Genomic DNA, 26,855 nt, shown 5'->3' with positions numbered 1-26,855 from the left:
TTCCAATTAGATGGGGAAAGGGGTGGAGATGGAAGAGGGTATGGGGGGGTGGAAATAAATGGTGATGGAGGAAACAAATATATATAGCACTCAAAAAAAAAAAGTTCCAGTCAACAATATTTGAACTATTTTTATTGTTCAATTGCTTAAGTGAACAGTGTGCCCAAATATAAAACAATGGCCCTCAAACTGTAGTGCAAATGTGAGTCACCTTTGGGGGCTTACTGAATATGTGAATTTTCATCTCACCCAAGACCTACCAAACCAGACTCTATGAAGGTGGGTCCCAAGAATCTGCATTTTCATTGAATATATTAGGTGATTTTAATAAAGCACTATGTTGAGAAGCAGTGCTATAAAGTATACACTAGAATTTTTCTACCAAAAGTTATTTTAAATGCTCATCCCACACCTGATAATATTATAATAATACATTCTATGACCATGAACATTAACAGCCTTAAATATATAAGAGGGAGACTGGCATTTCCATTTTTATTATAATTATTACTTGCCTGAAGTCTACTATTTTTAGAGCCAAATTTTGCTATCTTCTAGACTTCAAAATTATTAATAACAATGTATAAAATGCTGAAGTTTAGCATTATGATCAGAGATAATATCCAAGTTGCTCAAAACACAATACAACACCAACCAAACCTGTTGCTATGGTAGAGCACATGTACTTATTTTAAAATACGTTTTTATTGATTTCAGAGAGAAGAAGGGAGAGGGAGAGAGAGATAAAAACAATGATGAGACAGCTGTTTTCTGCATGCCCTCTACTGGGGATCTAGCCCACAACCCAACCCGGGCATGTGCCCTCACCTGGAATCGAACCAGCGACCTCTTGGTGCAAGGAATGATGCTCAATCAACTGAGCCACACCAGCCAGCCGGGCTGAGAACATGTGCTCTTAAAGTAATATGTCAGCTGCCATCTTTCAATTGTTGATGTGGCAAATACATACCATGTACAGACCTGCTGTGAATGAGGGTGGAGGCTTTCAATAGCCAAAGTATCAAAAATAAAAGAAGGTGGAGGATGAACCAGAGCAATGAAAATCATGAGTAGATTAAGACATATTTGAAAGCTTAAAGTTTGGAAAGAAAAAGGTTATATTTTGATTGTCCTCATTTCTTTAAACCTGGCTCCAAATCATACATCCTGGTTTTCATCTGATAGAGACTATGAAAGTAAAAGCATAAACATTTAAATAAAGCACTGTCTTTTATGAATGATTTGTTATTTCTCCTGTTAACCATGCCTGTGAAAGTCTAGCCATTCATTTGGTCCATACACCTAGCATGCTTATTTTGTTTTATGGGGGAGGGAGGGTCATTATGTAACTTTCTTTTCCCCCAGCTTTATTGATATACTAGAGGCCTGGTGCACGAAATTCGTGCACGGGGGGGGGGGGTCCCTCAGCCCAGCCTGCACCCTTTCCAATCTGGGACTCCTTGAGGGATGTCCGACCGCCCATTTAAGCCCAATCCCACTGGACATCCCTCTCACAATTCAGGACTGCTGGCTCCCAACTGCTCACCTGCCTCTGCCTGATTGCCCCTAACTGCTTCTGCCTGCCAGCCTGATCACCCCTAACCACTCCCCTGCCAGCCTGATCACCCCTAACCACTCCCCTGCCAGCCTGATTGACGCCTAACTGCCCCTAACTGCCCTCCCCTGCTGACCTGGTCCCCCCCCCCAACTGCCCTCCCCTGCAGGTCTGGTACCCCCCAACTACTCTCCCCTGCAGGCCTGGCTTCCCCCCCCAACTGCCCTCCCCTGCAGGCCTGGTCCCCCCCCAACTGCCCTCCCCTGCAGTCCTGATCCCCCCCCCGCAACTGCCCTCCCCTGCTGACCTGGTCTCCCCCAACTGCCCTCCTCTGCCAGCCCGGTCACCCCTAACTGCCCTCCCTGCTTGCCTGATCACCCACAACTGCCCTCCCCTACAGGCCTGGGTCCCCCCCAACTGCCCTCCCTTGCTGGCCTGGTCTCCCCCAACTGCCCTCCTCTGCTGGCCTGGTCACCCCTAACTGCTCACAACTGCCCTCCCCTGCAGGCCATCTTGTAGCAGTCATCTTGTGTCCACATGGGGGCAGCCATCTTTGACCATATGGGGGCAGCCATCTTGTGTCTTGGAGTGGCGGTCAATATGCATATTACTCTTTTATTAGATAGGATAATTGACATATAACATTGTGTAAGTTTAAGGTGTATAGTCAGACTACTTCTGAGGTTACAACTTGCCAAATAGGTAATAGGAACACAGAATGTTTTCCCAAAGTTCTTTGTTTTTTAAATTTTATTTTATTTTATTTAAATTTTATTTTATTGTACAAATAGTAGTACATAAGTCTCCCTTTTTTTCCCCATTGACCTTCTCCCAGTTCCCAAAGATCTTTACACTTGTAATCTCATTTGAAATTCCCAACATACCCCATGAAGCAAGTACTATTATTATTATTTTATTATTATTCCCATTTCACAATCACAGGTCCAGGTTCAGAGAAGTAACTGGAGCTAGTAAATAGTGGAGGCAGGATTTTTACTAAAAAGTCCTATACTTAAGCCCTAGGCTATCCTTCCTCCAAGTAATAGATAATCATCTCCTGTACAATTGGCACTGACACCACATGAATGAACACCCGACCCTGGTATTCAAATACCTCTCACACACTGAATTTCTTTTAAAAAAATGTGGCATTTGATTTTTCCTTCTGCCGCCCTTGAAAATGGAAAAATGTTCACTTGCTCATCATTGTCACCACCACCACCATCACCATCATCATTAGCATAGAACACGATCGGGAGTAGTAAGGGACATTTTTATTCTGAAGAATAACTTGAGCCAATCTTTATATCTGGGCCAGCCTGGCAGGGGTATATGGCATTTTATTAGCCTCAACCAGAGTTCAAAGAACCATGTTTCTTTATAACATGCATGCGAAGGAGGAAGGTCCCTCTCTGTAGGCAGCCCCAATCTTCTGCTAAACTGAGGTGAAGATTAATGGCTCCTAAATGAAGATTTTAAAGATGCCAGAAGGAAAGACATATCATGAAAGCAAGATGCATAATCACCCTTGGTAACAATGTAGCCTATAATTCAGCCGGCATGTCCCAAACCACGCCATTTGACATGGTGATTACATCACCTAATCTGTGCAGTTAACTGGCATTACCAATTCCACTCACATTCCTTTTCTGTTGTGCAATCTTTGCTTCACAACAGAAACAGGAGAGCAGAAGATGCAACATACCATCTGTCTTCTGTAGGTGGGTGAGAATGTTGCCATCAGACGATCAACACAGCATGGGTGCTAGCAGGCTCAATGTGAGGCACCCCCTTCGCTTGCCAATAAAGCTTGGCTTATCCCCAGCAAAAGTGAATTTCCTAAGAAGTTTTTCTCCAGGGATTTTCTCCTTCCTTTTTCCCTCCCCAGTGAGGATTTCCACAAGGGTAAAGTTAAGCACAGAGAAATGGAAAAGGAACCAGGAGATAAGGTCTAGTCTCAGCTCTGCACGCAGCGAGCTGAGTCATTATGAATCACTTTGAGTCACTTCACTTCTCCAAACGGTAATTCTTCATCTGATAAGTTGGGCTGAAACTTTTTATATTTATTAGGGCCTTTAACACACCTTTTATTAGGGTCGCTGAAGAAGGAACTCAGGAGGCCAAAGTAGTAACGGGGTTATAAATTTATTTGGAAAAACCAGATGGGCTGAGCCCCCAAATGGTGCCAGCACCCAGGGATGGGGAGTCAAAGGTTTTAAAGAACTCTAGGCAGGCTTTTTCTGGGCGGAGAATTCTCTGGGAGGGTACTGAGGGGAAAGATAATGGTCTTAGCAAATGAAATGTGGTCTAAAGCCAGTGGTCGGCAAACTGTGGCTCGCGAGCCGCGGTTTGCCACTCTGTTGACTAATGAGTTTGCCGACCACTGGACTAGACTAAATGTTACCGTGTAGTTGGAAGCTGTGAGGATTAGGCAATTGTGGCATATTGTGTGCAAAGAGGTAAAGGGTAGTATATGACAGTGGTCGACAAACTCATTAGTTAACAGAGCGGCAAACCACGGCTCCAAGCCGCATGTGGCTCGCGAGCCGCAGTTTGCCGACCACTGGTCTAAGCAAAAGGGAATGTCCGTTGTGAAGTGGTCTAAAGATCAATTCCCAGGTGAGGGACATTTCATGATGATAAAAAGGTTCAATCTATCAAAAAAATTAAAAACTATAAACATTTGTACCTAACAAATATATACCAAATGTAAATTCCTAACAAAAAGGCCCAAAACACATGAAGCTAAATTCACAGAATTCAAGGAATAGACAATTCAACAATATTAGTTGGAGACTATTCTGTTCCACTTTCAAGAAAGGATAGAACAATTAGACATAACTCATGCCACACACATGCATAATCCATGATCCAGCAATTCTGCTCCTAGATGTGCATTAATATTGTGATTACAAGATGATTAATGTATATAAAATTTTAAAATAGACAAAATATCTATGGTCTTAGACTTCTTGGGTAATAATTTGCTTTGTAATAGCTTTAGATATACATAAATAATTTTTTAAAAAATAATTTCTATATTTTCTATTTAGTGCAATAAAAACAGTTTTAACTCCCACCTTTATAATTTATTAGTGATGTGACTGGGCAAGTTACACATTCTCTGAGTATATTTTACGCATCTGTAAAATGAGAATCAAGTTTATCATGAGGATTGTATCTGATTAACCACTAAGCCCTGTGTTTAATTCCAATGAATGTTAAATACTTACTGTTTTTTCCCTTCCTGCACATCTCTCTCTCTCAAACAGTCCAGTGAATGCAGATTGTTAAAAGAAAGACAACTCATTGCATGAACCTAGAAGAGCCAGGTTTGATTTTGGTTTAGGAAATCCTATATAATAAAAGGGTAATATGCAAATCCACTGAATGTCGGAACAACCAGTTGCTATGACGTGCACTGACCACCAGGGGGGCAGATGCTCAATGCAGGAGCTACCTCCTGGTGGTCAGTGCGCTCCCACAGCGGGAGCACTACTCAGCCAGAAGCTGGCTCATGGCTGGCAAGCGCAGCTGCAGTGGTGGAAGCCTCTCCCTCCCCTGCGGTAGCGCTAAGGATGTCCGACTGACAGCTTAGGCCTGCTCCCAGACATCCCCCGAAGGCTCCTGGACTGTGAGAGGGCACAGGCCTGGCTGAGGGACTCCCCCCCACCCCGAGTGCTGGCTGGTGTTGCTCAGTGGTTGCGCATAAACCTATGAACCAGGAGGTCATGGTTCGATGCCCAGTCAGGGCATATTTGGGCTCCATCTCCAGTAGGGGGTGTGCAGGAGGAAACTGATCAATGATTCTCTCTCATCATTTATGTTTCTATCTCACTCTCCCTCTCCCTAAAATCAATAAATAACATTAAAAAATAATAAAAATAAAAATAATATCTATATATATAAAAGCCTAAGCGACCATTCGACTGTTAGCTATGACACACACTGACCACCAGGGAGCAGACACTCAGTGCACAGGCATGGAAACATGGAACAGACTGATGAATCTCAGAAGGAAGGGGGCAGAGGGGAGGGCAGGAAGAGATTAACCAAAGATCTTATATGCATACTAGAGACCCGGTGCATGAATTCCCTCAACCTGGCCTGCGGGGATCAGGCTGAAACCGGCCCAGTGCACAGATTTGAGCACGGGGAGGGTGGGGGGGGGGGTCTCTCAGCCTGGCATGCAAGGATTGGGCCAAAACTGGCGCTCCCACATCCCCCGAGGGGTCTTGGATTGCAAGAGGGCACAGGCCAGGCAGAGAGACCCCACTGGTGCACGAATCTGTGCACCAGGCCTCTGGTAGAATGATAAGAGAGAAACTTTCCCATACAAGAGCACCATGCAAGGATAGAGACTCCAGAAGCCACTGTAAAATAGCAACATAATCCTATCTAATAAAGAGGGAATATGCTAATTAACCATCACTCCATCACAAAGATGGCTGCACCCACAGCTGAGACCAAGTTCTCATAAGGAGCCTTAACAAGCAATCAGCAGGGACCTGAGGCTATGCCCTCCCCCGCCCCCGTGGGGCTTGACAGGGGACCTCAGGCCTGCAGGGCTTGACAGGGGACCTCAGGCTGCCTTTCACACCTGACAGGGCTTGACAGGGGACCTCAAGGTACACTTCCTGTCCTGGTGCTGGGCTAGGGGACCTCAGGCTGCTCCCCCCACCCCAGCGCCAGGCCGGGGGACCTCAGGCCACGCCCCCCACCTGGCAGGGCTTAACAGGGGACCTCAGGCCATGCCCCCCACCCAGCAGGGCTTGACGGGGGACCTCAAGGTGCACTTCCCGTTCTGGTGCTGGGCTAGGGGACCTCAGGCCATGCTCCCCACCAGGTGGGGCTTGACAGGGGACTTCAGGCCATGCACCCCACTCTGGCACCAGGCCTGGGGACCTCAGGCCGCACCCCCCGCCCCAGCACCAAGCCAGGAGACCTGAGGCTGCACGGCCCCTGCCTGGTGGGGCTTGACAGGGGACCTCAGGCCATGCCCCCCACCCAGTGGGGCTTGACAGGGGATCTCAGGCCATGTCCCCCACCTGGTAGGGCTTGACGGGGGACCTCAGGCCACGCCCCCCATCCTGGCACCAGGCCAGGGGACCTGAGGCTATGTTCCCTGCCCGGCGGGGCTTGACAAGAGTGGGACTAGCCAGGTCTGGATCTATCCCAATGAGGGGGGTGCAGCCGGGTCTGGGTCTCACACGATTTTGAGGCACATGTGGTTGGGCAGGGACTTGACTCTGGGTCCCGTGGTGTGCCCCAGACTCTGACAGGAGGAAGGTTTTCATATACATTTTACTAATTTTCTTTCATCTCTGACACTTCTATTACAGAGAAAGGGCAAATAGCAATATTAAATTATTTCCTCTAATTAATCCCCTTTTAATGTGCACGAATTTCGTGCATCGGGCCACTAGTTCTAAAATAAACAGAGCAGTGGAATTCTGTTAAGGAATCTCTCTCTGGTCCTGTCCATAAGATACTCACTTAAACAAAGGTGCTTCAGAACTGAAGGAGCTGTACAGTATAACTAGACACCTGGATGGTCCTTTACCACAACATAAGCCAAGAGCCATCCTTTGAGTCAAAATTTGCTGATTGCATCTACTGAATGAAGTCCCTACATCTACAGAATGCTTAATGTTTAAAAAAAATGTTCACGGTCAGCACAGATACTAATTTGGAGTTCTGGACACTGCAATGGTAAATAAATTGTGTTTAGTGCATAATAGTCCTCACAACAGAAAACGGTTCTTGGAAAATAAAGAACAGAAAATTTGCAGCTGTGGGTTTGGTCCCATAAATCTCACCACAAAATATGCAACTGGCTGGGGAGTGACTGCTGTGGGAGGCGGCGGAGAGCCAGTCCTTGGACAAACACAGGATTCTCTCTCCAGAGAATTCCAGTCTTCTTCTAAGCTTTATGCATTTAAAGCATGTTGTATGGCAGTGTGGCTCCCCAAAGAGCAGACTGCACACTTAGCCGTGAAGGAAAGCCAACCCTATGCAAGAATGACTTTCTTTCACAATAAAACAACAACAATAACAAAAAGCAACTCTTAAAATTTTTCTGTTTCAAATTAAACATTTCAGAGTGCCTGCTGGTTTCAAACAGAGCCTGCCACCCCCAGCCCCAATGGATCAAAGGTCTATTTCAGACCTAGCTCGCCTTTGGTCCTCTTTGCCAAGTTGTTGTTGGTGGTGGTTGGGGGCGGGTGGGGGGGCAGCCAAGGGGAAACTGGGGTGCACTTAAAGCAGGGGGCAATATGGGGAACCCTGGTTCAGTCCATTGTACGTGGATACCCAAAATTAGGAAGAAAACTTGTTTCCTGGGGATTCTCTCTAAAGTCGTGTGTAAGGCTGACTGGAGAATCTGTGGCTTACCCTGGTGGTTCCTGTCACCTTCCCACAGCAGCTCATGATTGCACTAGGGCCACTTCCAAGGTCTGCTTGTGCTAAGACAGACAGCATGCTCTGGAGCCGGTGACCTCCAAGCTTATAAGAAGTGTTTGGGCACTGAAGAGAAGCAACATCTGCACATTGTAACCACAAGATCCATGGTTATCTGGGAGCCTGTATTCCACAAGGGATATGCAACTATCAACCCCACCCCCTCTGTGGCTCCCCACACAAAGTTGGCTTACACTGTGGATACAAAGTTCTTTAGAATTCCCTGTCGTTATCCCTTGGGGCTACATTTCCAACAGCAGGAAACACACTCTCAACACATATATAGACAACTCCCACAAGAGCTTACAGCTCAAAGGAAAGAGGCCCCAAAAGGTCAGACTTTCATCCCAACCCCAAATTCTTTCCTCCACAAGAATCTCTTATCCAATTAGCTGTTTGCCCTTAGAATGTTTACTATCAGTCACTTAATACCCATAAATTATACTTTTTTCTGGATTATGCTAAAAATGCAAAATTAATGTGTCAAAAATTTTAAAAGATTGTTCAATGAGGTTTGGCACACATCAACATAATTCATCAGCAAATAACTGCATTATAACTTTGCTTCCACAAATGCAATGCATGTTTCATCTATTATCCCATTCATAAGGGGTGACATGATCTAACCTCTAAAGTGAGCTGAGTCTCAGTCCCCTTATTCCACCTCCAGAGCGGTGCTGCTCTGAGCCAGACTAAGAAATATTGTATGCATGTGTGTATGTGTTTGTATGTGTGTGTGCATGTACCTTGGCAGAGACACACACCACCATCTGATTGACAGTATTTTGGTGGGAAAAGTAGAAGGATTAAAGGATTATAAATAGAGCTGAGCCTGGGTGTGATGATTTCTAAGCAACTTTAGACATTCTTTGCTAAGGCTAATGGGAGTTGAGTGCCTCCAGGGGAGGGAGCCAAGCTCTAGTTTCTGCTCTAGAACCTCTTCCTTATTCTACCAGTACCTGGGCTATATGCAGATCCAGGACCAAGCAATCTGTGGGCCAGCACCCTGGGCTCCCAATCAGGTTGCTCAATACTGTCTCGGTTCAAGAACTTTTGCTGAAGGGTCAAGAGTTTCACAATGACTTGGCTAAAGATTAGTAGTAAAGCTTCCCACCTCCCACCTCCCACGGTCTAGCAATAAACAGTGGGCATGGCCAGTATGTCATATTCTAGATCACCTCATCTTGAGGTGCCTTACACATCTGTCTGAGAACTGCATGGATATGAAAATTGGGGTTCCCTCCAATATCTCTATTCGTAGAAAATACCTAACCTCTGGCAGAGTTGCTAACATATTTTGCCAATATTAGCCAGATGGAGAGAAATTGGGGACAAGAAAAATTAAATAATTTGAACACATTTGAAGGGCACCATGATATAATGGCAAGACCAAGGACACTGGGTCCAGGCAGACCTGGGCTAGTTTGGCTCCTGATTCTGACATTTAGTTGCACTGCCAGAGGTTATGACTCAAACTCTTCCAAACTGACCTGTGAAATATAGCTCATATCCAGATCAAAGTGTTGTGACAAAGATTGGAGGAGATGATGGCACATATTAAGCAACAAGCGCTGTCCCCAGCATGATGTTCAACAAAAGTGGGTTCCTTCTCCCCATTATCCCTGTAGACATGAAGTTACATTCAGCGGTCTACCCTCTAGGCCAGCTCCCAAGCCTGTGAATGTTTACTTCTAATGCCAAACCACTGGATTCTTAGCCAGCACCAAACTGCCTTGCTCAGTCTTTACACAAGAAAGTGATTAATTTATAGGCTAAGCCTGGAAAATTGACTTCCATTCTGGGCATTGAAAAATGCTTCCAGGAAAGTTTCCCAGATGGCCATATTTAGCCTGGTCATATTTCTCCTGTCTTTTATAAAGTAGCTGAAACAAGCCATGTTGTATCCATAACAAGAGTTCACTAGAACCAGTTCTTTCCAGAAGTTTGCAGAGAAAAGGCCAGAGGACTCCTATTTTAAACACTTCATCCATTTTGGGTCCCTGCTCCAAAGAGCAAGAAAGAGGATACAAGAAAGAGACAGTTTCTACTTACAGAGACATTGGTGGAAAATTCTAGATAATATAATATAATTCCATACAAGGCACAATACTCAAGGAAAGTTCTCTACCCCTCTATCAGGGCAGCCTCTACTCTCCCTTCCTGGATGGATCTCATATTCATTGATCCCCAAATCATGATAAGAACCAGCAGAATCTTTCTGGCTTGAAGTATCTGATTATTGGTAATGTAAATAATACCATAATTGGCAATTCAACAGATATTTATATATGAGTGAATTTCAGACATATTTATCTAAAATTCTACCTAGTGCAAAATCCTGGATAAGAGCCAAGAATAATAACTAACAACCGTTAAAAATTGTCCATGGCGCCCAGCTGGCGTAGCTCAGTGATTGAGCATCAACCTATGAACCAGGAGGTCACAGTTCAATTCTAGGTCAGGGCACAGGCCTGAGTTGCAGGCTCGACCTTGGTGTGGGACATGCAGGATTCTCTCTCCATCATTGATGCTTCAGTCTCCTTCTCCCTCTCCTTCCTCTCTGAAATCAATAAAACTATATATTTTTAAAAAAGAAATGAATGGAAAAATAAAATATAAAAATTGTCTATGGCTTCCTTTACCTTCCAGAAGTCAAACTAGTTTGAAGGGGATGTCAAAAGACCCAGAGAGGTCCTGTGTGGATCAAAGCACCTTTGGGTCCCTGCCAATCTGCAGGTCTCTGCACACCTGCACTCTGGTTCCCCAATAGCACTGGTGAGAGGAGTATGCTTGTGCATGGGGACTGAAAGAGAGACGGGGCAGAAAATATACTCTTAGCACAAAGAGAGACACGTCTATAAATGAGACTCAGCCAGAATAAGAACTTGACCCAACATCAGACAAAACACAGAATAAGGAAAAACCAGAAACTAAAGCCCTGTGTGGAACAGGTGTCTGACAATGCTCAGCAGAGACTTTGCTGAAGACCCACATCATCAGAATCTCCACTTGGTATCATGACAAACTAAGGTTCATGCTTTTGAGCTTCCTGCCAACAGAAAACAGTCAGGAGCATAGCTCAGATGCGGAGTCTCATATTACATCCTACAGATCAACAGATTTGGGCAGCTCAAATCCTTGGGATACAGAAAGTTCAGAGACAAGGACATGTTCTTCCTAGTTTCCAAAGTTCAGTCCTTCCACTTTTAAACATTTTATGGATTTGAATTTCTTACCAAGAAAGAATGCCATCAATATTATGTTCTTGGAGGGCATGGCAATACAATGAGAGCCAATGCAGAGTGGTCCAAAACGCAATACTATGCTTCTGCCCACAGGCACATACAATAATGGCTCCAAAGCACAGGATCTAGATCCAGGCATATCTGAATTCGTAAACAATTTTTAACCTTAGGCAAAATTCTTAACTTCTCTGAAGAGAAAAATGGAGAAAATACCTATGTCCCAGGATTGTTATTTTTAATGATAAAGCAGAGATAATGCACCTAATATGGTGCTTAGCAGTACTTTCATTAAACAAATGTTGATTAAATTTATCTTAGACCCGTTTTCACTAGTTCTACATTAAATCTACTGAAAGGGTGGCATATGTGCCTAAAAACATTAAATGGAAAAGACTATTTTTTTATGCAAATACATTCAGTGCTGTCTGCCTCTCTATCTGACTGAAATGATACACGGTCTGGACACCCATGGACATGCTCAAATTCTTTAAAAAAATTAAAATGAGTACCAATTTTGGACCAGGCAAAATGCTAGGGATTTTCATGTGAATTATCTTGTTCCAGCTAGGCTGCAGTACTTTTTATTTATTTATTTTTATTCTTTGTTAATCCTCACCCGAGGATATTTTTCCACTGATTTTTAAAGAGAGTAGAAAGGAGGGGGAGAGACAAAGAGAGATAAACATCAATGTGAGAGAGACACATTGATTACTTGCCTCCCGCCTGCAATAGAGGTATGTACCCTTGACCGGAATCAAACCTGCGACCCTTCAGTCCACAGGCTGTTGCTCTATCCCCTGAGCAAACTGGCTAGGGCTGAAGTACATTTTATATTTGTCCATCTGTTTTAGAATATAATGGTGGGACTTCGGGAATCAACTTCCAACAATTTAACGTCTTAGAAATAGTAAAGCTTGAATAAGAATAAATGGAATCAATTCCTTGAGCTCTAAAAGAAAATGTTTTGAACATCTATTAATTGTCATGTGGTTTGGAAGGTGCCAGAATGAAATTCTGGCTACCTGCTATTCTAACAAGCCATTTTACTCTAGTAAAGCAAAAACATTGCCTAGACCAGAATATCCACTGCTCCTGGCCACAGCAATTAACTTATTGACTCAACAAACATTTATTGAGCATGCAGTAAAAAAGAATTAGATACTCTCCCTGAATTCACAGAACATATGTCATAGAGGAGTTAAAAGAAAAGAAATACATATCTGTGAAAAAAATAAACAGGGAAGCATAAGAGAAATGACTGGCTCTGGCAGGTACTGTAGGTTTGATTAAGCTTACGTCATCCCAACCTCCCTTTCTCTTGCCCTATAAAAGTTGGAAAATGAAATAAATTCCCAGCCCCCTTTGAAGTGACTACACAACACAATCCTAGCCAATGAGATGTGAACAGAAATGCTATGGAAAATTTCCATCCAACACAAAAGCAGAGGAGTCCGGTGAGGTGTAAAAGAGAAGGGCTATGCTGTGAAAAGCCAAGGGAAGAGAATTCTAGGAGGAAGGAATGACGAGTGTAAAATCCTGGAGAGAAGACAATCACTGGTTTGAGAAACGGAAAGGTTAACAAGGAGGTGAGTGGCAGGAGATAAGATTTGAAAGACAGGTAGAGTCAGATCATGTGGGACTATGTAGGCCATGGTAAGTCTTTTAGAGTTTATCCTAAATGGATGTGAAACCAATGCAGGACCTCAAACAAGAGTGGCAGAACCTGATTTTCTTTGGCTGCTAGGTGGGGGAATGGATTATGAGGCTGTAAGAATAGATGTGAAGAGCCCAGTGAGAACCACTGTAGTCCTGGTGAGATGATAGTGGTTTGGATTTAGGGAAACAAAGAAAAACAGATGCGTTTGAAATACATTTTGGAAGTATCTTGAATTGGAGGGAGAAGAGAAAAGCAAGCATGACTTCTAGGTTTCTGGCCCAAACAACTGGGAGGATGGTAATGATTATTTACAAAATGGAAGAAACTGGGGAAGGAGCAGGAATGTGCAAAACAAAGCATTCAATCAACTCAACATCCAAAATTCCTGTTCCAGTGATCTGACTCTAACGAAGTAATGCTTTCCCATTTTGCTATCATTTCACTTTTCCCCAAAGGCTGTCTTCTGAGAACCATAACTGTAGCTAAAATATCAACAATATTGGATTTCATCTGGTAGGAAAACAACAGTGGTGGAACTCAGGTGGTGGGGATTAGGACTTCAACATATCTTTTTTTTTTTTGGTTATTAAAAGCAAAATGAGAGACTCAGCATATGACTTGACAATTTTCATCATGGAATTTTGAAAATAAATGAACTGTGCAAATGTACAAAATTTTTTGTTTGAGACCCAAGTCTTGCATCCAGTAATGTTCCTACCAAACATACATATCACAATTTATAATTAAACTAGAGGCCTGGTGCACAAAATTCGTGCTGGTGTCCCTCAGACCAGCCTGCACCCTCTCCAATCTGGGACCCCTCGAAGGATGTCCAACTGCCCATTTAGGCCCAATCCCATACGGGCAGTCGGACATCCCTCTCACAATCCAGGACTGCTGGCTCCCAACTACTCGCCTGCCTCTGCCTGATTGCCCCTAACCGCTTCTGCCTGTCAGCCTGATCACCCCTAACCACTCCCCTGCCAGCCTGATTGATGCCTAACTGTTACCCTGCCAGCCTGTTTGCCCCTAACTGCCCTCCCCTGCAGGCCTGGTCACCCCTAACTTCCCTCCCCTGCAGGCCTGATCCCCCCCAACTGCTCTCCCCTGCAGGCCTGGGTCCCCCCCAACTGCCCTTCCCTGCAGGCCCAGTCACCCCCAACTTCCCTCCTCTGCTGGCCTGGTCACCCCTAACTGCCCTCCCCTGCAGGCTTGATTGCCACCAATTGCCCTCCCTTGCAGACCTGGTCCCTCCCAACTGCCCTCCCCTGCTGGCCTGATCACCCACAACTGCCCTCCCTTGCAGGCCTGGTCCCTTCCAACTGCCCTCCCCTGCTAGCCATCTTGTGGTGGCCATCTTGTATCTACATGGGGGCAGCAATCTTGTGTGTTGGAGTGATGGTCAATCTGCATATTACTCTTTTATTAGATAGGATAGGGGCCTGGTGCACAGTGGGGGCCAGCTGGTTTGCCCTGAAGGGTGTCCCAGATCAGGGTGGGGGTTCCCTTGGGGTGTGGGGCGGCCTGGGCAAGGGGCCTGTGGTGGTTTGCAGGCCAGCCATGCCCCCCAGTGACCCAAGCAGAGGCCCTGGTATCTGGGATTTACTTATCTTCTACAATTGAAACTTTGTAGCCTAGATAGAGCCAAGCCTTCTGCTCTCTCCATTGCAGCAGCCATTTCTGTTGGGATTTATTTATCTTCTATAATTGAAACTTTGCAGCCTTAAGTGGAGACCAAGGCAGGCCAGGGTTTGTGGAAAGCTTGGCTTCCTCCATTGCAGGGGAAACCCAAGCCTCCCTCCTGCTCTCTGTGGCCACAGCCATCTTGGTTGGGTTTATTTGAATATTCGCTCCTCATTGGCTTGTGGGCGTGGCTTGTGGGTATAGCAGAGGTATGGTCAATTTGCATATTACTCTTTTATTAGATAGGATATTTGGGTGAATAATTACTATTAGTAGCTGATTATATTTACTTTCATTTGGTCATGAGTAAATCCAGGAGTACAGCTTTAGAAGGAGATGTCCAGCCTTGGTTTGGACAACTTTGAATTTATTTCAGGTATATGTCAGTCTGGTGGTGTTGATGGCAAGGGGTGGGGGGTGGGTATGGGGCGGGTGCTTCCCTGACTTCACACCTGATCCAGCACAAAGAACACCAGTATTAGAGCCCAGGGCAGATCAATTTAGGAGCATCCTGGTATAATCCCAGCATTATATGAATATGTTTCTAAAACTTTCCATGTCTTTGCTCTGTAAAAGGTGAGTTTTTCTACAATTGTGAATAAAAGTGTTCAGTTTCAACTCAGTGTTAAATAAGCTTGGTAGTAAGCAAAAACATTCATTTCTATTCATTCTTTTTTTTTTTTCTGGGTATAAAGCAGACATTTATTTTTTTTATTAATATATATTTTTCTATTGTTGATAGTATTATAGTTGTCTCCCATCCCTGCCCCCCTTTAGATCTCAGCTCAGACATCCTCTCCTTGGGGAGGTGATCCCTGTCATCCCTCCCACTGTCCAGCAAAAATTGAAAACACTGACTCAGCCAGTGTGGCCCAGTAGTTGAGTGTTAACCAGGAGGTCATGGTTCAATTCAAGGTCAGGGCACATGCCCAGGTTTCAGGTTTGATCCCCAGTAGGAGGCATGCAGGAGGCAGCTGACCAATGATTGTCTCTCATCATTGATGTTTCTATCTCTCTCTTCTCCCTTCCTCTCTGAATAAAACATTTTTATATAAAATTAGAAGCACTGGTGCTTTTCTTCCGAGCTCTTACCTCAGTTTATAATTCTATGTTTAAGAGTGACGTTATTTGGCCCTAGCCAGTTTGGCTCAGTGGATAGAGTGTTGGCCTGAGACCTGAAGAGTCCCAGGTTAGATTCCAGTCAAGGGCACATGCCCGGGTTGCAGGCTCATTCTCCCAGGGGATGGGGTGGAGAGGAGGGTGTGTAGGAGGCAACTAATCATTGATGCTCTCTCATCATTGATGTGTCTATCTTTCTCTTCTTCTCCCTTCCTCTCTGAAATCAATTATATATATATATATATATATATATATATATATATATATATATATATATATATATATATTTAAAAGAGTGAAGTTATTTGATTAATGTCTCTTTTCTTCTTTAGACTGTAAATGCCACAAAGGCCTAACATAAAGTCTAGCACATACATGGTAGGTGGTCAATAAATACTGATTAAGCAGAGCTGTGCAGAGTTGCCAGTCTTCTCCTGGGCTGTCAGAGTTGGACTTGAAGGATGACTAAGGAAGGGGATCTGAGCTGAGGCCCAGAGGAGTGGCCATTTGTCCCCTCCCAGGACTTCCAGATGGGGAGCAAAGGAACACTTTCTGTTGACTCAGCAACAACAACTCCACTAGAGAGTGCGGAGTTGTGATCATCATCTCACAATTTGCTATTTCAGTGCCCACACTGTCTTGGCTAATTAATTAGAAACTTCAGGTGGTTTGCCCAACCTGGGCTCTCCTGGTTCAAGAAGAAAATTCCATGACATATACAGGTTTGTTGCCATGGGGAAGAAAGACCAAGAGCAGGATTTTGACATTTTATTTAATATGAGAAACAAAAATTTTGAAAGGACAGGGCAGGGGGTGGGAGGCAGAACACAATGACCACTAATTTCTTCTCTGACTCAGGTAGTTCTGTTTCTATGTAAATATGCAAAGAAACAAAGAGAGAAAAGAAGCCCCACAGATCCACATCCATCAATTCGTCACAGCAGGAAACAAGAAAAGAAGCCAGGAGTTACGAAATCCCTCTGAGAGTTGGCATGGGGTTGCCTGAAAACTTGAATAATGTTTCTCACAGAACTTAATTTTCCCCACCAGAAAAAAATAAACTTTCCAGAAAAGAGCAAGGGTATCTTTTGTTCCGTATTTGTAAATGCTGCTCAAATTCCTTCACAGCTGAAGGCTGAATGGTTTGCTCTGAGAAGTGTTGGATTAAACTAACAAAAGTGAATATTTTGCATCTTTCACTTGGATGACCCTGCAAGTTCTAGTCCTGACCTAAGTAAGGGGCTGATGCCAAGAATAAAAATTATTTATTTGATCTTCTTCAAGCTGGCTCAGGTGATCATGTGACCGCCCTGACAATTCTCCCCTCAAGAGACATGAGAGGTCATACATCCCTGGGCAGTTTACAAGGGGTTTGAGGTTTCCTTGGCATATACATTCTATTGTGTTCTGCCTCATGGGCTTGCATTTCTTGAAAGAATGCAATAGGAAGCATTATTGGGCTTTGGGATAGAGACCAGGTTGGAATCTAGCTCTGACATTTTTAAGCTGGGTGACCTTGGGAAAGCAATGAACGGGGTTTTGGTTTCCTCATTTGCAAAGTAGAGAAACACAACCCTCTCAACTTCAAGAGCTGTAAGAACAATAAGGCAATGCGTGTGAAGTGCGAGGGACACAACGCAGGTGTTTAGTGAGTGAATTCCTTAGCCTTTCAATGGAAACACCCATTCATGGGCTCACTCAACAAATTTGCTTCCAGCATTTACTGAATGCCATTATTGGGCTAAATTCTAGGAATATAGTACTCAAGGCAGACAAGGTTCCTACATTTATGGAGCTCCTGGAGACAGACAGATATTAAACATCTCAGTACTACATTCAGACTCTGATAAACAGTATGATGGTTTTTTTTAACTAAGACAGAACAATATGATAAAGAGTAACTGGAGGAAGACAGAGAGAATGTCAAAGAGTATTTAAGAAAGGCTTCTCAAAAAAATCAACCTGAGACTTGAATGACAAAACAGAACCAGTCATCCAACCTTGGGCAGGAACAAACTTGGTATTTGGGAGAGACAGAGGCAAGGCTAATGGAGCTGTAGGCAAAACCGGGTAGCAGGGTCCAGATCACGGACTCTGTAGACCATAGAAAGAGTCTGGAACTTATGGTAATGGGAAGCCATTAGAGGACTTTAAGTGCCAGAGTCACTTAATTAGATTTGCTTGAGGGGCAGACATAGGCACAATGATGATGTATTTGTGAAACTAAAAAAATCTGCCCTCACTAGACTGTAGAATAGCTACTAGGATCATGTAAAATAAAGTTATGATAGATAGTGTGGTCCAGAATGGTTTTAGAATTGATGTGATAAAAAAAGGAAAGAAATTATCATTAAAGGTTGTGATATAAGGTCACATTTAAGGGAGTGATAGGCATTAGACTGTAGCCTTTCTATCTTTTCAAAGAAGAAAAAGAGGTAAGAAACAGAATTAGTCCTCCTGGAACAGATGTCTTCCTCCAGGAGTTTAGTGTTTAGATGCTGATATTCAATGAACTCTTGGACAGAAAGGGCCTGCATGGTGCAGGGTCAGGCATGCAGAAGACACTCAATACATTATAGTTCCTTCTCTTCTTTCCTTCTTTCCCCTTTGGACCAGAAGCCGCCAGTCCAAATGAAATTCCTAAACGATGGATGTAGAGTTGCCAGAGACAAACTATAGGAAACAACCCTCTTCTAGATGAAAATGCACTGCAGGGCTTGACTAAACTTTTGAGGATTCCCATATCTCATGCTCCATTCTGGTTGTAATGCCAATGAAAGATTTCTCCACCAGAGGTTTACAGATTTCATGGTTTAAGTAAAAGAACCTTCAAAATAAGAATAACTCCAAATTCAAAGTTGCTGACTCAAGTGAGAATTTCAATGAACATTGCAACCATTGTTTTCCGGCATGGGAAGGGAGCAGAACAATATGAAATAAAACAGCATCTTATTAGAACTGTAATTAATTGCTCTCTTTTATGCGGGTTGATTCAGACAACACTAAAGATAAGGTTATATCTTGTAACATCTGCTTCCTTTTTGGTCTCTGGGAACAAATATGCTACTACTGATGAAGAGGTGGTCATCAGAAGGGAAGAGGAAAAACAGAGTGGATTAAAGGCAAAATTTCCTTTCTTTTTTTTAAAAAAAAATTAATTGATTTGAGAGAGAGAGAGAGAGAGAGAGAGAGATATCAATCTGTTGCTCCACTTATTTATGCATTTATTGGTTGATTCTTGTGCCCTGACCAGGGATCGAATCCACACCCGGGATGAGGCTCTAACCAACTGTGCCACCCAGCCAGGGCCAAAGGCAAGATTTTCAAATAAGCTTGAGATAGTGTAAAAGTCTAGTATTCGACCAAATCATCTAAAATTCAATTCCATTTACAACTAAAGTCAAGCTGGAACCCTCCTGCCCTACATCTTTACCTGTATCTCAGCAGCCCCAGCCTGCAGTTTGGCTGCCTGGCCAGCCCGCCAGCCTCAGTCAGCTGTGCAGAGGCAGCAGGCAGGAACTGCTGGGAGGCACTGGGGCTAGGTGGCCTAGGCACAAAGGCCACAGATTTCTCTATTCCAACCCAGAAAAGGATTGAGATAGACCTTATCACTCCCTGAGGACACATGTTCTCTGGAGTTCTTCCAGACTTTCTAGAGATATAAATCTGAATATTCACCTCAGGGTCTTCCCTCCTCATGGACTAGCAGGGGTCCTCAAACTTTTTAAACAGGGGGCCAGTTCACTGTCCCTCAGACCGTTGGAGGGCCGGACTATAGTTTAAAAAAAAAAAAAAAAACTATGAACAAATTCCTATGCGCACTGCGGGCCCCGGACGAGTCGGCTGCTAAGCAGGACAGGCAGCGGCACCCGGCGGGCCGGATAAATGGCTGCATGTGGCCCGCGGGCCGTAGTTTGAGGACGCCTGGACTAAGGGCTCCATCCAAACCAGGCAAAGAGCTCTCCTTTGGGTCTGGAAAGGTCTGAAAGTGTTAACGGGGGAAATGGCACCCAGTCTGTTTAGTCCGAGGCCTGTCCTTCCCGCACACTGGTGGCCCACATCTTAAAACTTTCCTGTCCCATAAGTAGGTGGCATAAAAGAGAGAGAAATGATACATTTGAGACACTCAGTTACAAAATCATCTGCTTTTGGAAGTTAAGATGTGACAGCGAAAGTATAAAAATCCCGCTGATGCAAAGCTCCCAAAGGCCCACCTGCCAGGCCTTGTTCACTCTGGAAAGCAGGAGAAAGCCGGGCCATGACCTGAGGTGAGGGGCTGTGTTCAGTGTAGAGAGTGACAACAAAGGCAAAGTGGGGCCCTCTGCACTGTCCTGGGCCAGCTCTTGCCACTCAGAGGTGCCCAGAGGAAGCTTCTGGAGAGAGTTTTGGACAAAGGCTACCAGCCAGACCAAGCAGCTCAATCATGGCCCAGGTCAGGGAAGGCTTCTGTAGGGTCCACACCCACATCCCCTCCCCGCACAACCAGACATGCCAGCCTGCAGTTTCCCACACAAGGGCCATGCTGATGTGACAGGCCATGGGTAATACAAATGGCTCTTTAAGTAAGTGGAGATATTCTACAACTAATACATATGGTGAAATAGGAGATAATTTACTCAGTATTTTCTGTAAGAAAATAATGTACTAGGCAATTTAAATGAATACACACAGGTAAGTTATATGGAAGGGCGTGGTATTCCCTGTCATTTTCACTTAACTTCAATTCTATCTATTCTTTCTATCTATCTATCTATCTATCTATCTATCTATCTATCTATCTAATCTATCTATACAGTAATTCCAATCAGAGTTTGACCAAAAGCATATTAGAGCAGTTATTGTGCTATATCTCAACAATCTTAAGATTCCACTGGTGTGTTTCTATTAAATGATAAAACATCGTGATAGGCAACCTAAGCAGGTTTTTCCCCTGCTGGATGCAACAGAATGTGTAATATGCTAATGTGCTTTATGAATTCCCAGGAGAAAAATAAAGTATACAGCAGCTTCAAACTGTTTTGATCACAGAACTGCAGGATAGGAGATTTTGTTGGACCAGAGAGCTATGTAGCACGATTTTGGAAATGCTGCTCTAGTGAATTCTCTACTGCTCTACAGCATATGAGAGCTATTGTGCACCCCCTGAGAAGCTAAGAATATAAACCATGTGAAATATGAGCATATGGAATTGAAAAAAAATATACCAGGTTACCCATCTACCAGGGTATATACATTAAGGAGTTAATTAACTAATCAATAGACAATGCCTAGAAAAGTTATGCATGTTAATCAATGAAGATGCACTAAAATCAATTAAATACACTTGGCAAAACAAGGTCTTTAGCTTCAATATAAATCCCTTGCTTTCCCCATAGGAAACGAGCTTAAGTCAAAGCCCTGTGGCAAGTGAGTGCATGCTCAGGACTAAAGCACCCTGCCAAAAATAATTCATACTAGCCCTTTACTGTGGAAATAAAATATAAAACTCTTCCCACAGCCAAGAGTTCCATTAGAAAATGAAAAAATCAGCCTCGGCACAGATACAAACGCTTGCCCTTTATGCTCCCAGCCAACTTTCCGGCTCTGGGTTCCTTTGGTGCTGTGCCCACTGCAGAACTGAGGAGGTAGGAAGGGCGTCTAACACAGGCCACCTGAGCCAACAAGGCTTCCGTGACTTGCAGAGCACAGGACCTGGGAGCCTGCACCTCCTGGTATGAACAGGGTGTTCAAATTGGGGGCGGGGGCAGGGGGGCAGAGTCAACCCCTAAGCACTGATTATTCAGACTGGTGGGAATCTGTGTTCTGTGCTCCAGGGAGCCAGTCTCTGCGCCCACCTTTGTTTTCCAGAGGGAAAAGCAGTGCCAGAGGGAAGGTGCTGGAAATCAGAGCTGTGCAGATCCAAGCCGTGCCTGTTGCGTCACTGGTTTACTGCTCGGGGGAAAGGATTGATGGGAGGGGATGAAAGTGGTGAAGAAATGAGCAGGAAAATGAGCTGCAGCCTTCAAGCCTTGTGCAACCTTCCATAGCCCCAGATAATCATGAGATAAATGTCCTCTGTGGAATGTTTTGCAGATGACAGAAGAAACCACTATGCTATATAAAGGTGTTTTGAAGCAGAAAGCCAATGCACTCAACATCCTCTTATAGCATATTTTGGTATAAATAAAAAAACAATTTGTGTATGTGTGTGTATACTAGTATACATATATACATATGTATATATGTACATGTACATATGTGTATGTATATATATATATATGCATACATACAAGAAGTCTGGAAGCATATAAATCAAAATGTTAAAGATCTACACTTTACTGCATGTTAATTATACTTCAATAAAGTTGCTTAAAATTTAACAGTGGTTGTCTCTGAGTTAGGAAAGATTATAGGCGATTATAATTTTTTCCTGCTTGTCTGTATTTTTCAAAATTTCTTGACTATGTATGCACTACTTTTGTACTAAAGACATGTAAAAATTATTTTTAAAAAATCTTACACTATTCATTCAATTTTTTTTACGTTTGTGCAGTTCTTTGTGCTTCATCTAGAGTTTCTACATATTTAACCCCTAAAACTGCAGAAAGAATGTGGTCATCATTCCAGACAGGAGGAACTGGCTCTGCGACATTACGGAATTTATTCCAAGTCAACGAGCTAGTAACCAGCAGAACCAAATTGTGAATCCTGCTCTCTTCCCACAGGAACAGACTTCGTATAGGACAGAAATAGAGTTATTAGATAAGATTTACGCAAAAAGAAACATCTTTTCAAGCTCGGTGTTGGTTAAGGGAAGAAATGTGAAAAACCAAGGAAGGTTTGTAGACCCAGGAGGCACAGTGAGAGGGACAGGAAAATTTCCCTCCTAGTTGCTACATCAGACCCTTTGGGCTTCATTTCAACCCCATTCAGAAAGGGAAAGGGAAACTTGAAAAAAATGGGACCAAACACTTAGGGTGACAAAGTACATACAGATGGCACCAACAATAAAATAAAGTGAGAGGTATTCCCACACCGCTGTCTTGGGGGTACCTTCATTCCTGCCGCGGCTGCAGGGCCACTGGGGTCCACGGCCTGGATGTGGCATGGCTTGCTTCCTCGCACCACAAAGCCCCAGCCAACTGCGTCACCAACAATCTAGAGAGGAAAATCGCAGTGAGCAATCAACAATCTAGAGAGGAAAATCGCAGTGAGCAATCCGCAGACGGCCCCTGGCAATTCTCCCGACCTTCCCAGAGAGACAGCCAGCCCAGGATGAAGTGCGAGCAGTGGCAGATCTCTTCTGGCTCATCTCTACCCTGTCAGGAGTGGAAGGAACACTCTGCTTCTATTATAAACACAGGCATATCGATGCAGAAACTGTGGTCGGGAAACACTTGTTTGGCAGAAAACAGCTTCTGTAGAGGCACTGATCAATAAATACCGGGCAGGTTGCTTCTCTCTCTCAGGCCGCTCTACAATTTCATCAGATAGGAAGGTTAGAAGGTCTTAAACACATGCTTGAATCTTCTCTCCAGATCCGATTTCAACTGGGTTTGCTCTTTCCCCCTAAATTCAAATGATACTTTCTTGATGATCTGCTATGTCACTGGAGTCTAAAATAGTAATTTAAATTACTAATGGTAAGAAGTAGAGTCTTGGCTTTCCTGAAACACAATTTTCTACCAACAAAAGAAAGTGAAAGGGTACACAAAGCTCACAAGTTACAAGTAGATGCTGCTCTAAAAGTTGTTTGAAGTCAGAGGGTGCCTTTTCCTATAGAATCATTGTTAGAAATGGCAGTTATATCCCTGGGCAGCTCCCAGTTATGTCTTTGACTAAAGTACAGATGAAACACATTCACAATCAATTCCTAGCAAGGCTGGCACTGAAATTTAAAACCACCGGGGACAGGGACAGGTTGGAGGGTGTTAATGGGGGGGGAAAGGAACCATATGTAATACTTTCAACAATAAAGATTTTAAAAAATAATAGTTAAAAAAATCAGGAATAAGACAAAAACAAAACAAAACAAATTTAAAACCAAAAAGAAATACTTTAAAAATAAAATCAAGCCTGGTTGGCACGGCCCAGTGACTGAGCGTTGACCTATGAACCAGGAGGTCACAGTTTGATTCCCAGTCAGGGCACATGCCCAGGTTGCTGGCTCGATCCCCAGTAGGAAGCATGCAGGAGGCAGCCGATCAATAATTCTCTCTCTTCATTGATGTTTCTAACTCTCTCTCCCTCTTCCGTCCTCTCTAAAATCAATAAAAAAAATATTTTAAAAAAATGCAATCAATTGTCTCTTGAATGCTAGACACTGAGAAAAGGCAGGGAAACCTATGAAATTTCTGTGCATATTCTCAAAAAGACTTAGGCACATGATTGATTTTAGAGTTTTCTGTCATTAGTTCAGAATACCTAGTTTCACCCCCAAATGCAGTTTAACTTTTCCCCTGAGACAGACATATTAGCAGTGTGTTCTCACATTGACTGGCTATGACTGGGAGCATCCTGTTTTAGCTCCTCAGTGTCCAGAATGGGAAGTAGTCCTTGACAGATGTTTGCAGTGTAAATGAGTGTGCAAAGACCTTTCTCCCCCTGAATCCATAAAGTAAAAGTTAGAAAGGGAGAAGTGTTTAAAAGAGGCAGTTGATGGAGATGTGAAGAGACTGAAGGGGACAGAGAGGGGGTGAGGTGCTGTCAAGCAGGAGTGGGAGGAAGGCTGAGGGACCTCCAAGAAGGGGCAGGTGGTCAGGAGATGCTCACAGGTACCCAGTGCCTCCCAATCAGGTGTGTGTATAACTCAAGACATGTTAACATGGTCAAAAGCACCACTCCTTATTGTAGAACAATTTATCCCACAGTTTTCTTTCTCTTTCTAAAGACTCCCTAATGTCTTAAACAATTTAAGTAGAACTAACTGTAACCCAGAAGAAATTATTGACTATTGTACTACCATTTGCCCTAAAATCTGTAATTACATTACACAATAGAAAGCTTTTTTAAGGACACATCAAAAGAAGTTTAAAATGCTGTATTAATAATAAATCATGTCATTTTAGTGCCTAAGGATCAAGAAAGCCCACTATTATAATTATGCCAAAAACAAAAAGGAAAATTAAGAGGTTCTTCCATTCCATCTGTAAAATACCCACTGGCACACTGACATGTTGACATGGCCCAGAAAAACGAGCGGCACAGGAGAAAAACCAAATAATGAGCCTACTGTGAATGTCTTCCTGGCATACGGTGCTCCGGGAGTCAGGAGTTCCTCAGAAGTGACGGGCCTCTTTAACACTGTAAGACAGACACAAAATCAAGGTGCACCCTTCATTCATTCATTCATTCATTCATTCAGCAGATACTTTACTGAATGCCTCATTTGTGACCATTAGGGAACAAAAGGGGGAAAGAAAGATCCCTGCCTCACAGTTATACTCCAGCCGAGTAAAGACAAAATATTAGCAAACATAAATAAGCCCGCACCTAACTTGCAGAGCTATGGAAAAAAGAGGAAATGGAGCAGGTAAAGGGAAGCAAGGAGTAGGCTAAGGAATGGGCTAACATCCATCCCCACACGCAGTAACAAGTGTTATTTTCTTGTGATGAGAACTTGTAAGACCTACTCTCCTAGCAATTTTCAAATACACAATACAATGCTATTAACTATAGTCACCATGCTGTACATTATATCCCCAGTACTTATTTATTTTATGATGAGAAGTTTGGGGGTGCAGATACCATGGGGGTGCAGATACCTTTTGACCACCTTCTCCCATTTTGCTCACCCCATCCCCCATCTCTGGCAACCATCAATCTATTCCCTATATCGATGAGTTTGTTTTTTAGATTCCACATATAAGTAAGGTCATATAGTATTTGTCTTTCTCTGTCTGACTTATCTCACTTAGTATAATACCATCCATGTTATTGCAGATGGCAGGACTTCTTTTCTATGGCTAAATAACAATTATATATATTTTATATAATTTACATAAATATTATATAAATTTCATGTATATACATATATATACACACATCCTATCTAATAAAGAGGGAATATGCTAATTGACTGCCCCACCCTCAAAGATGGTGGCGCCCACAGCCAATAAAGAGGGAATATGCTAATTGAATGCCTTGCCCTCAAAGATGGTGGCGCCCAGTCCCCTCAGCCTTGCCATGCGCCTGCCTCCAAAGTCCCCCAGTCCCCTCAGCCCCCTAGCTGCCCAGGGCCGGCCTGAGGCACAGGCAAGCCTCAGATGGTGGCTGCCCAGCCGCCCAGGGCTGCCTGAAGCTCAGGTAACCAGGGCTGGCCAAGGCTTGCGCTGCTGGCAGTGGCAGCAGAGGAGGTGTGATGGGGGCATTGCCTTCCCCTGATCGCTGGGTCACCTCCCGCCCTGAGGGGTCCTGGACTGTGACAGGGGGCAGGCTGGGCTGAGGGACCCCCCCTCTAGTGCATGAATTTTCATGCACCAGGCCTCTAGTATATATATCTGACAACTTCTTTATACATTCATCTATCAGTGGACACAGATTGTTTCCATGTCTTGACTATTGTAAATAATGGTGCTATAAGCATGGGGGTACAGATACCTTTTCAAGGTAGTATTTTTGTTTCTTTCAGATAAATTCCCAGAAGTAGAACTGGCTAGATCAAATGGTAACTCTACTTTTAATTCTTTGAGGAACCTCCCTACTATTTTCCATGGTGCTTGTAATAATATACAGTCCCACCAACAGTGCACACGGGTTCCCTTTTCTTCATGTCTTCACCAACAACTGTTATTTCTTGTCTTTTGACATAGTTTATCTTTTTCTTCTGTTGGAAAATATAAAAACCTAGGAGCTTAGGGAATTATCTTTTGGCTTTCTCTTTTCATATCCTTTAAATTTTATTTACTCATCATAATGATACTGTTTATGGTAATATCTGTAGCATTTTCTTTTCCCCTCTGGTTTAGGGCATTTATACAGTACTGATGTATATATTATAATGATTAATTTTAAATGCCTTACTGTGAAGGCCAGTAGAAGCTTGTCAGAATATGGATAAGAGATAGGACTTAAGAACCACAATTAAGTCCTGATAGCTCTCCTCCCTAAAGACACCAAAGAAGCAACCTGACTTTTCATATCAGCAAACTCTTCCCTT

General features: G+C 43.5%; 1 protein-coding gene across 2 annotated transcripts in view; it reads right to left on the bottom strand.

Moving 5' to 3' along the window:
* Positions 1-26,855, bottom strand: part of DEPTOR (DEP domain containing MTOR interacting protein) — a 148,463-nt gene that overhangs the window by 15,926 nt on the left and 105,682 nt on the right. For both annotated transcript variants that reach the window (XM_080647262.1, XM_080647261.1), the window contains exons 7-8: positions 24,930-25,000; positions 22,751-22,855 (exon numbers count right to left, since the gene is read on the bottom strand). In XM_080647262.1, the coding sequence (XP_080503388.1) occupies positions 22,751-22,855; positions 24,930-25,000 (176 nt within the window). The remainder of the gene's footprint in view (positions 1-22,750; positions 22,856-24,929; positions 25,001-26,855) is intronic.

The sequence above is a fragment of the Plecotus auritus genome (assembly GCF_963455305.1).
Source record: "Plecotus auritus genome assembly, chromosome: 11".
NCBI classification, from domain to species: domain Eukaryota; kingdom Metazoa; phylum Chordata; class Mammalia; order Chiroptera; family Vespertilionidae; genus Plecotus; species Plecotus auritus.
The sequence above is the reverse complement of the archived record's forward strand: the minus strand, read 5'-3'. Positions and strand labels throughout refer to the sequence as shown.